Here is an 11,671-nt window from a genome sequence, read left to right on the forward strand (position 1 = left end):
ACTTGGTTCCTAATTCCGTGATGGTTTGGTGGTTCTTTCAAACCCTGCTTTTCTTTGAAAAAGAATGGGGAAATCTAGTTCCTGACGATGAAAAAGGAGGGACAGCACCAAGGGCTGAGGACAATATATGCTGCTTGCTGGTGCTGCATAACAACACCGGCAGTTGTCTAGGGATTTATCTTTTAAATAAAGCTATGACACACAAGATCTTATTGACTCTTCACAATAACTCTGAATCTAAACTAGCTTGGGAAATCGCAGATAGGACAGTTCAGTGGTAAACTGTAAAGAAGTGCTTTGGTTAAAGAGCTTAATATCACCCCATGGATTACTTGGTGAGGGACTGGTGGCTTTAACCACTAACAGCCCGGAAAGAAAGCAATGACTGTATTTCTTTGGCCACAAAGCAATCATGGCAAACAGAAGCACCCACTCTTTCCACTTTGACCCATACAATCTGTCTAGGCAATTAATCAGAACTCCCAGTGGTTTTCCTACACGTTGTCAGTTGCCTTGCTAATTAAACCTTCCCACAGAGTGTAGCAAGAGCACATCCCCTAAGGGCCCTCTGACTAAGGAAGGTGCATTGGCCAACAGTAGTGAAAGCCTGAGACGCAGTAGGCCTCCTCAGTAAAATGCAAATGAGAATCCTCCTCACTCAGTTTCCCTATCTCTAAAATGGGCTCCCCTTTTTCCGTCTAGACTAGTTCTCTTCCATTTGGTGCTAGGCCAATCAGGAAGTGAAATCAGTGCTTAACCACAGCAGAATGTCCTCTGTTAGGCTCCAGTCGCCGCTCCGGGCATGCTCAGTAGCCTGGCCGGCTCAGCACCAGGAGTCGGAAGAGGCTTTCTGAGGCGCCCGCCCGGGCAACCGACAGCGGGCACTTTGATGAATCACGTGTGTTGAGGCCGTCTTAAAGAGATAGGCACCTACTTTTCCTCCACCCCAAACACCGCCCTGAGGGCGGAGGCGACCGTGGTGATTGCAGCTGCTTAGGGGCAGGGCTTGCCCCAGCTCTGAGTGCTAGCTCTGGAGTGGTTGCGTCGGGGTAGCCTGGGATTGGGGAGACACGGGGGCCTGGGAGCGGCTCTTGGCGGGCAACCCTCTCTTTCTGTGGACGCGGGACATCCGGAGCGCTCCGAGGGGCTTTTGCCCTTGAGGAGACGTGGGGTTCCAGGGCGGCAGGTGACAGGGCCAGAGAAAGATGGAGCAGTTCGGGGCGGCGGCGTCGGGAGCTGGAGGCGGCGGCGAGGAACCCGGCGTGGGCCGGAGCAACAAGCGGAGCGCGGGGAACCGGGCCGCCAACGAAGAGGAAACGAAAAACAAACCCAAATTGGTAAGTGCTCCCGCAACCCCAGCCGGTCTCGGGGACCCGAGAGCCCCGAATCGTCCTGCTGTGGAACACGCGGGGGACCCGGGCCCCCCTCCCAGCTGCAACCGTGGTCTCGCCGCGCAACTCGGGGAACGGAGACGGCTTGGGGGCGGAAGAGCACCCTTTCTCCTCTTAACCCGGCCCTCTCTCGTGTCAGTTTGCGAAGGAGAAAGGCCCCACCCCGACTTGGGGACACCCCTCGTCGTGTCCTAGAGTACTGGGTAGGGCTGTTTGTGTAACTTGTGGGCGCGAACCTTCTTTGCGGGATTCCATTTCCCTCCCACCTCTTGTCAGTTGCTGTTTGGCCTCTTAACACTTGGGGTCCAGGGCAAGGGAAACCTCCTTCCTCTCCGTTTCGAACACATCGGAGCCCACTCGTAGCGACTTAAATCGAGAAGCACAACATAGGTTCCCGGTCCTTCGACTTTGCCAGAAATCCAAGGAAGAGGCGCCTGCCTGCGTGCGTTCCCCCCACCATGTGCTCGCCCAAGAAACATTTCCTTGGAACCTTGTGGCTTGAGGGGAGCTTGGGAGTTGGAGACTAGGCGAGGTCCTCCACCCCCGACTATTCCGACACAGTGTTTCCACTTGGTTGAGAATGCTCAAAAGCCCTGTATGTGTCTGACAGTCCTGACAGTGTGGACCAGTAGCTGTAGTTCATTTCCTGCTAAAAGCCATGAGATCTACAGGGCCTCGTATTGGCTTGAGAAATACTGGGGTTTCTTCAGCTCATCAGTTAAAAGGGTTCCTCTTTTTTGTAAACTTTCTCATTTCAGTGGAATGTGGAGAAAGGGGTTTCCAGCACAGATTCAGCAAATAAACTTTTCAGCCTCTCATGAGCCTTTTGAAACAGAAGATTCCCAGTCCACATCCCAAGCACAAACCACATGATGCATGTCTATATTCCAGCTGTAAGCAACAACTTGATTATAATAGAAGAGAGGGTGAGACAGTGACATGCAACTCAAACCATTTCCTGTGGCTTCTGGCCATTTGGTCTGGACTTGCACTTCTCTTTTGGCTCCTATTTGCTTTCCTATTACAGACTGTCAATACAGGAAAACAGGGGTCAGACATTAGGACATATCCATTATGTGGGAAAGGACTTGTGCTAGATTAATATTGTAAATTTAAAATCTCATCAATTCCATACAAACCCGAGACAGATCTAGAAATCACTTGCTTAACGTGTTCCATTACCCCCACGTTTACAAATAAGGAAATGGAGTCACAGCCTTTTTGACTCTCTGTACTAACACAGTCATAATGAGTGTCTGCACAATAATGAGTTCGAGAAAACAGTTCTGAGTGTATTTCTAGAGTTGAATGAATCTAACTTGTTTTTGTTTTGTTTTTCTTTTTGAGACAGGGTCTTTCTATATAGTCCTTGCTATTCTGGAACTTGCTATGAGTATGAGCTACCACGCCCAACCCATCCAAGTAGTCAAAGTTTTAATGATGTGGCTTTGAAATTTTGTGGTAAAAGAATGATCTTACTTCTATCTCCCCCATACCTGTCCCAGTACAAACTGGTCAGCAGTAAAAAGTTTAATTAAAAAGAAAAGTTAAAGGATAGTTTTCATAAGTAGTTTTATTCATCTAGTAAGGATCTTCCAATTTGGAGGACGCTAAAGGAAAAACATTTATCTCAATTAGTAAGAACACCTTGGTAATATTCTTCCCACGCTTTGGCTGTTTGTCCTATTTCCTCTTTCATGTTTTCCTTGATTTGACAAGGTAGCTAGATGATTATGAGATAGCATCACTTTCAGTTCCCAGCCAACTTCACTGCTCCATAGTGAACATAGCTTGATGCAGTAGATCAAGTATTGGAACCCAGAGCATAATACTGACATGAATTTTCTTTTTCCCCATCAAGTATATTTTTGAGCTTTACATGATTTCTATAAACCAACGTTTCACACTAATAAAAACAGGAAGACACTATGGCATATTTTAAGACAAACAGTTTTACCAAGCAATATGATTTGGTAAACTTTTTAGGGAAGAGTTCACCTGAGATTCTTAACTTAAAGTTTTGAAAGTATAAGACTTTAGGCTAAATTTTAAAACATTAATGCTATATATTATGTAGACTATAATTCTCAATTATGAGTATGTGTAAAGGAGTTCTGTGTGATTATAAAACAGCCATATGGCAATAGAAATTATTTATCTGGGTTATTGTGCTTTTAGGGGTTCAAAACTTTTCAAATTATATGACAAAAATTGGAAATGTTTATTTTTCTGAGTTTCATACCTTTTATTAAGTTTTTTACAACCATCTGTGACTTGTAGAAAGAAAAAGAACCATTGCAGTTCAAAAGACAGCAAAGGAGATGACGGTGGGAGAATTGAGGAGTCTGATGAAGGGAGAAGAGAAAACACTGGGTACAATGAAGAGCCATACAAGGAAATCCTGCTGGGATAAAAAGTTTAGGTCACAATATCTATGCACTGTTCAGCCATGACAGAAGTTTCTGCCATGTTAAATAATTAACTGGAGGGGCTGGAGAGATAGCTCAGTGGTTAAGAGCATTGCCTGCTCTTCCAAAGGTCTTGAGTTCAATTCCCAGCAACCACATGGTGGCTCACAACCATCTGTAAAGAGGTCTGGCGCCCTCTTCTGGCCTTCAGGCATACAGACAGAATATTGTATACATAATAAAAATTAACTGGATCACTGTAGTCTAATGGCTTTTTAAACTATTAGACTTCTGATGCAATTGCATTCATTTAGTTGCTTGTGGATCTGGAAAAAATGAGAATATAGGGTATGTTTTTGTAGGCAAAGTGACAGTTATTCATATTCTCAGCTTATTGATGGCTAACAGTGAGACCTTTTTCACATTGGTCATTCAGAACTGTAATGACTTCTGTTTAAGGTTATTTGAGTCAAATCTTAACAGAATTTATTTCATTTTTTTCAGATATGTATCCTTCTAATGAGTCCTCTATCTATCCACCCACCCACCCATCCATCCATCCATCCACCCACACATCCATCCATCCATCCATCTTTCTATTTGGGGAGTCAGTTCTTTCAATAATCCAATGCAGTTTAAATATTATATTAGTATTAGAGTTTTGGATTTTATATAACTTTCTGGTTAGGCCAACATTGTAACATGCTATTAAAGAGTATGGCTCTTAGATTGATTAGTAGTTTGATATCAACCATGGCATGTATTTTGTTAAACTGAAAAGGAGAGAAAGTACCCTAGAGAAGTGTAAGGGAGAAGCTCTGTCCTGCATCTCACATATTTAAAGCAATTCTCTCAACTATAAGAGAATGCAATGTTGGAGTTATACAGATAGTTCAATTGGTAACGTGCTGGCATGCAAACATGAGGAGCTGAGTTTGATGCTCAGCAATCTGGTATATGGCCTGGTCTGGTGGCAAACATTTGTTATCCCAGAGGGTAGAAAGAGACAGGCCAGTCCCTGGAGATTACAGGCCAGCCAGCATAGCCTAACTAAAGGGGTCCCAGATTCATTTGAAAGAGACTGTCTCAAAAAGGGAAGTACCTTCTGATGAATGACCCCGAACATTGACCTCTGGCTTCTACAAAGATATGCATACACATGCAAACACACACACACACACACACACACACACACACACACGAGCGAGAGTAAGGGGGACATTTTTAACATGTATCTAATACCTCCATCTTCTATCATAAGATGGTAGATATAGAGTAGCTTGACATTATTTGAAACTTTTGCATTTTGATTTTCTTCCTCTATCGTTTCTGAAGCTATTGCTTTTTTGGTAGTGAAATTAATACCTTGTTCTGATAAGCAGGGGAGGTAGATTGAAGCCAGAATTGGGATGTTTAGCTGTTAACTAGAAACTCTTTTTTTTTTTTAAATTATTTATTCATTATGTGTACAATATTCTGTCTGTGTGTATGCCTGCAGGTCAGAAGAGGGCACCAGATCCCATTACAGATGGTTGTGAGCCACCATGTGGTTGCTGGGAATTGAACTCAGGACCTTTGGAAGAGCAGACAATGCTCTCAACCTCTGAGCCATCTCTCCAGCCCCTAGAAACTCTTTATAATAGCACACTAATATTCTGGTTACTATGTAACTGAGCATTTGGCTATTTTTTTTACAGTTGATGAATTACATTTTGATTTTAAATAATAATTTCTGAATTTAATGGTTTATGTACATAATTTGTTTACCAAGTACTAACCATAACTTCCAAGGTTGGTGAAATGAAAGTGCTCATAGTCAGGCCAGGGATAATGGTGCATACCTGTATTTCCAGCATTCTTGAAGTAGGAACATCTCACATTTGAGTACTGCCTGGGCTATAGAGTATGACCTTGTTTTTAAAATTTACTCCTAATCCAGTGAAGCAGAGACAGGAGGTAACTATATGTGAGTGTTATAAGAATGTCACAAAGGAGCATTTTAGTCAAATTGGATTTTGTTTTTCCATGTTTTTTATAGACATGGTTTTTCTGTGTAGCCTTGGCTTTCCTGGATCTTGTTCTGTAGACCAAACTAGTCTCTTAATTCAGAGATTCACCTGCTTCTGTCTCCCAAGTGCTGGAATTAAAGGCATGTCCCACCACTGCCCAGCGAAACTGGATTTTAAAAACTGTATCTTTATGTATTTATGTATTAAGGTACAGGGCCCACTTTTGTGAGTGCTGCAGCTGAGGTAGTGCTGAGGAGTTCAGCCATGGTGATGAGGTTGGGGGAGAGCTGGAGAGCTGGTGAGCTGATGAACCTTGCAGCCACCCAGGCCCAGAAGAAGGGCTATGAGTTGGTGCACCCCAACATCCACCCCATCTATAATCTCCTGGAGCATGTGAAGGGACTGGACCTGCAGATTCAGAACTGCCGGATCTCCACAGCCCAGGGCAACAAGAGGAGTTCCAGTGAGGGCTCAGTATCCTAAGTGTAGCAGAAGCCAGAGGCGTCGAACCAGACCCATGACTCATTGCAATGAACTCTTGCAAGTTACGATATGTGGACTAAAGGGTATACTGTGTGACTCACTGGGCCACACTACAGCTTCCATGATGATATTTTTCTTTTTTTTCCTTTTCTCTTAAATTTTATTTTATTTCATTTTACTTTTTGGAGGGGAAGGTTACAAGGGCAGAGGGCAGATCTGAAGGGATGGGGAGATAAATGGGATCAAAATGCATGATGTCAAAGCTGCAAAAATAAATAAAAGGTTAAAAAAGAGAAAGGCTTATAGTAGAAGACATGTGCACCAAGTTATGACTAGGGCTTTAAATGAAAGGGGTTGGGGTGGGAGGTGAGGGATTGGGGTGGAGAAGGCATTCTACATAAAAAATGGCAAAATATACAAAGTTAGATAGATGTAGAAATATGCTAATAAAGAATGTTCAAACTAGATACGAGTGGCTGAAACAAAAATACGGCAGACACAAAAAGAAGTTATATTAGTAAGTCTGACCACAAAAGGCTGGGCTCTAGGTCACAGTATATCTTTGTGTCTCATGTTGGAATTTCACCTTTCTTTCTGAAAGTCAGAGTAAGTTGTTGGAAAGATTAAAATGAGAGTTCCCTGATTAGACATGTCTTTCAGAAAGAAATTTATACCTGAAGAGAATTTACTAGAAAGGGAGGCTAGGATGGCGGGAGGCAGGGCAGTCAGGAGAAGCAGAGTAGCATGGTGGAGTTTGCCATTTAGAGTCCTGGGTTCCAGTAGATTCTCATGTTTGCCCTGCATCCGCATTTCTTTATCCCTGTAATTCCCATTTTCTCTTCTTCTTGAAACCACCCTGGGTAGTCTCACCAAGTTGGAAGCATCTTTCTTGTTTGTCTTTAATGAATCGCAGTGATTTCATAGCCCAGCTTGGTGCTCTCTTCCTTTAAACCTTCACTGGCTATTTTATCTTACTGAGGAAGAAGGCTCTTCCTTCTTCTGAACACTTAGCTGTCATGAGTTTCAGTGTTATAGACTGATCTTGCTTTAGAGAGATTTCAAAGTGCTTCTGACATGGCTCCTTTTTTTTATGTTTATTCTTGTAAACCAGCCAATGATTATTAGCTGTGGCCTTTTTGTCTCTATAGGTCACATATTTGGGACTTACATTGTTGAAAAGAGATTTAACAACAAACCAAACAAAAACAAAAAATAAAAATAAAGGTGATAGTTTATTTTTAAAGATGGGATTTATTCCATGCTGGCCTTGAACTGCCTGTGTTATTCAAGGTGATTTTGAACTTTTTATCTTTCTGCTTCTACTTTAAATGCTGAGATTACGTGCTTCTTGCTGTATCTGGTTTATGTGTTGCCGAGGACTCAACTAAGGGCTTCATATGTGCTAAGTAAGCACTCTTATCAACCAAGTAACGACGTCCCAGCCCCCAATTTTGTGTCATAGTTTTTTTTTTTTTTTTTTTTTTAGTATGTACATGTGTATATTATCAAATGAACTTTCCTGTTCATTCTCCTGTTTCTCTTTGGATTTGCTTTAGTTCCTTGTCTGGTCTTGAGTTCACTATGTAGCTCCTGAGGCTGGCCAATATCAGATCCTGTCTCCCTCCATATCCCAAATGCATGGATTATGACCAGAGCCTACATGCCTGATTCCTCTGTCTTTTCTGAGTTAGAAGTTCACACAGCCTCTTCAGGGTCATGAGAAACTCCCTCCTCCCCTTGTTTGTTTAGATTCTTCTGATGTCAGAGCCAGAATGCCCATGCAGAGAGATTGTACTGACATTACCAAGCACCAAGTAACAGTTTGCTGTTATTACTAGGAGTCTTCAGATTAATCTAAAAACAATATGGACTGTAGAGTGAAAAATTCTGGGTTTCAGTCTCCTTCCTCTATTTTATTTGCATGTGATCTTTGATGAGTATTAATACCAGAAATTTCAGGTCTTTAATTAATATCTGCTAGTCAGAGATGTACTTTCCTGCCCCAAATACTAGTTTAATTTTTGAGACATGATCCTGCATTTCTGTTATCCAGGCCATTTTTTTAACTCCTGATCCCAGGTGATCCTTTTGTCACACTGTCCTTTCAGTAGCTGGAACTACAAAAACATGCCACCTTGTCTGTCTGATTTGCAGACAAAGGGGCTTAGATAAAATACAGTAAATATTAAGAACACATTTATGAAATTCTATAATGTTATTACTGTTAGCTTCTTATATCACCTGAATCAAATGTGATTATGGAATTGGGGTGTAGCTCCATGTTAGAGTACTTTCCTGGCAATCATGAGGACCGGGGCTCAATCCCCAGTTTTAGAAAAAAAATATTGTTTATGCTTGTTGAATTTCATGTCAGTTTTGCAGTTTGAAATCCCTAATATTTTATTGTATAAAGTTCCAAAATCAGATGTTTGTTGATTGAGTCCTTGTTTTCCTCTCTAATTCCCTTTGGTTTTGAAGCATTATATATTCTGTCCTTTTACTAATTATCCTTTCTTCTGAATGATTGTAAATGTGAGCTTAACTTGTTCACTCAAGTTTTTTAAATTTTAAATTTAGATTATTTTATATTATGTGTATGAATGTTTTTGCTTACACGTATGTATGTGAACCATGTATGTGCCTGGTGTGTGCATAGGTCAGAAGAAGCTATCAAGTCCCCTGGAACTGGAGGTTCTTAGGGTTTTGAAACCACTATGTGAGTGCTGGGAAACTAATTTAGGTCATTGTAAGAGCAATAAGTGCTTCCAACCACTGAACCATCTCTCCAGCCCACACTCTAAATTTTTTTTAAATATTTATTTATTTATTATGTATACAATATTCTGTCTGCGTGTATGCCTGAAGGCCAGAAGAGGGCGCCGAACCTCTTTACAGATGGGTGTGAGCCACCACGTGGTTGCTGGGAATTGAACTCAGGACCTTTGGAAGAGCAGGCAATGCTCTTAACCACTGAGCCATCTCTCCAGCCCCACACTCTAAATTTTTAAAGAACATGTTTTCTTTGAATTGATCAACTTCAGGCATTTAAAATTTTTCTTAAAAAAATTCAGTAAGTACGTATGACATTCTGGCTTGTCAAGGAGCTTAGTGATCTTGTACAAATAAGGAAACTGAGTCAGGTGTTATGGGGATTGACTTAGAGGTAAGTTTAAAAGCTGTCGCCGCTATTGTGGAAGTTATCTATAGCACTGAGTCATGCTTCAGGGACTCTTAAAAGTAGAAGCTATTCAGTCTCTCACTTCTTTTGTTCCTTTTTGAACAATTTATAATTATAAACCTCCTTAGATTTCACTGTAAGTACTAAGAACTTTGCCAGTAGCAACATGTCATTTAAGTGAAATCTTACTCATTTCTAACCCGATCTTATCCAATACTGTAAATACCAGCACGCTCTGAAAATAGTATATAATAATATATACTAATTTATATGAATCAGCCCACCTGATTAATATATTACCGTGTAGCCTTAGCATTGAAATAGTTATTATCAAAGACCCAGATTTTTCTCATTTTAAGTTCCTTCTGTCAGATTTAGAGTCTGTGTTACATTCTTTTTTTTTCTGAAGACAGAAAAAGCTAAGATGATGGTTAAGTGACATAAAAACATTGCTGTAATCTTTCAACCTAATGGGTTTCATATGGACGAGACCCATTGTGGAACACAGCTCACAATTGATGCACGTAAAGGTTGATACAAATTTTCAGATGGTTGTTTATTGTGAACCTCAGAAATAGAAATAGAAAGAAATGTGTTCTCTCCAAGTTGAAATTTATGACCTGATCAGACTGAATCTGATTTATTATCAAGTGATATACTTTGACTATAGTTTTAAACAGAACCTTAAACAAATCTAGATACTTGCTTCGTGTGAAGTGGCCTGGGGAAGAAGATATTGGTGCCCTTTTTGTGAAGTAATATAGAAAACACAATTTTTAACTCATCACCATTTGTGCTGTCCTTGGTTTAAGGAAGATTTTACTGAATTATTCTGGGAAGAGGGTGTTCCATTGCTTTCAAAATCATGAGTAAATTAGCCTCCTATTTTTATTGTTTGGTATCTATAAAGTGGTGCTTCTCATAAGTGAGAAGCTTCTAATTGTATCAGACAACCTATATACAACTCAAACACAGTATTAGGAAGAAATTACTTACAAATGGCCATTGACTCATTCACTGGTAATTTTGATGCTTGCCTAAGGGACAGGAGGATTTGAATACAGTCCTTTATTTTTGAGACAGAGTATTATATACACAGACTGTCGATGTAGTTGAGGGTAACTCTGAACTTCTTATCCTCCTGTTTCTGCCTCCTGAATGCTGGGATTACTGGCATGTTCCACTAATGCTCAAATTATGAGACATTAGGAATTAAGCCTATGACTTCATGCTTGTTAGACAAACACTGTACCATCTGAGCTACTCTCTTAGCTCATAATCTTTTTTTTTTTAAAATCTATTTGTTGTGCTGTGATAGTTGCCTATAGATAGCCACATGTTTTGATAAATGTCCATTCAACATTTTGAGGAATTTTTCATTTACCACTAATTTGTTGGTCTCTTTATCCAGAGAAAAGTAAAACTAAGTTGAAATATTTTAAAACAAAAAAAGAATATAATATGATGACCTACCGTTTATCTATTGTCCAGGTAGAGTGGTTAGACCTCTAGAATTTCTAAATTTACTTTATGTGTCTTTGTGTTTCCCTTGCCAGAGATTTTAGTTCACGCTCTGAATATCATGTCATTCTACTCCTACAGACTTCACTGTGCATCTCTATAGATTACTGAATTCTTAAAAACAGTCACTATGCTTTTGTGCAGCTGTATTTTGAATAAAGCCACCGCAGTGTTAAACACAAGAACAGGCAGTACTGATTATGTGTTCTGACTTTTTTTTCTGACTGCTGTAACTTAAGTTTTGAAATTGAATTGCTTTGAATAAATTGAAGACTTGTTAATAAAAAAAATCACTATGACACTGTCACATCTTTAAAATATTAATACAACCCTTGGTATCGTCCAGTGTTCAAACCACAATCAAGTATCGTCAATTACCTCAAACATAATTAAAATTTTAATCTAATGCATGTGTAATTAATATATATGGCTCCAAACTTTCCTTAGATAAATTTAGCTTTAAATAATGTGAATATTAACCTTCATCCGGCGATGAAAGGAGACAGAGACAGAGACCCACATTGGAGCACCGGACTGAAATCTCAAGGTCCAAATCAGGAGCAGAAGGAGAGCGAGCACGAGCAAGGAACTCAGGACCGCGAGGGGTGCACCCACACACTGAGTCAATGGGGATGTTCCATCGGGAACTCACCAAGGCCAGCTGGCCTGGGTCTGAAAAAA

General features: G+C 40.5%; 1 protein-coding gene across 5 annotated transcripts in view; it reads left to right on the plus strand.

Moving 5' to 3' along the window:
* The first annotated feature begins 970 nt into the window (after positions 1-970).
* Diaph2 (diaphanous related formin 2) overlaps positions 971-11,671 on the plus strand; it is a 773,854-nt gene continuing 763,153 nt past the window's right edge. For 2 of the 5 annotated variants that reach the window (XM_050126860.1, XM_050126858.1), the window contains exon 1: positions 971-1,337. In XM_050126860.1, the coding sequence (XP_049982817.1) occupies positions 1,206-1,337 (132 nt within the window). In that variant the 5' untranslated portion in view covers positions 971-1,205. The remainder of the gene's footprint in view (positions 1,338-11,671) is intronic. The other 3 variants (XM_050126857.1, XM_050126859.1, XM_050126856.1) reach the window with 2 other exon arrangements.

The sequence above is a fragment of the Alexandromys fortis genome, unplaced genomic scaffold (genome assembly GCF_014885135.2).
Source record: "Alexandromys fortis isolate MF-2015 unplaced genomic scaffold, M_Fortis_MF-2015_v1.1 scaffold_180, whole genome shotgun sequence".
Lineage (NCBI taxonomy): Eukaryota > Metazoa > Chordata > Mammalia > Rodentia > Cricetidae > Alexandromys > Alexandromys fortis.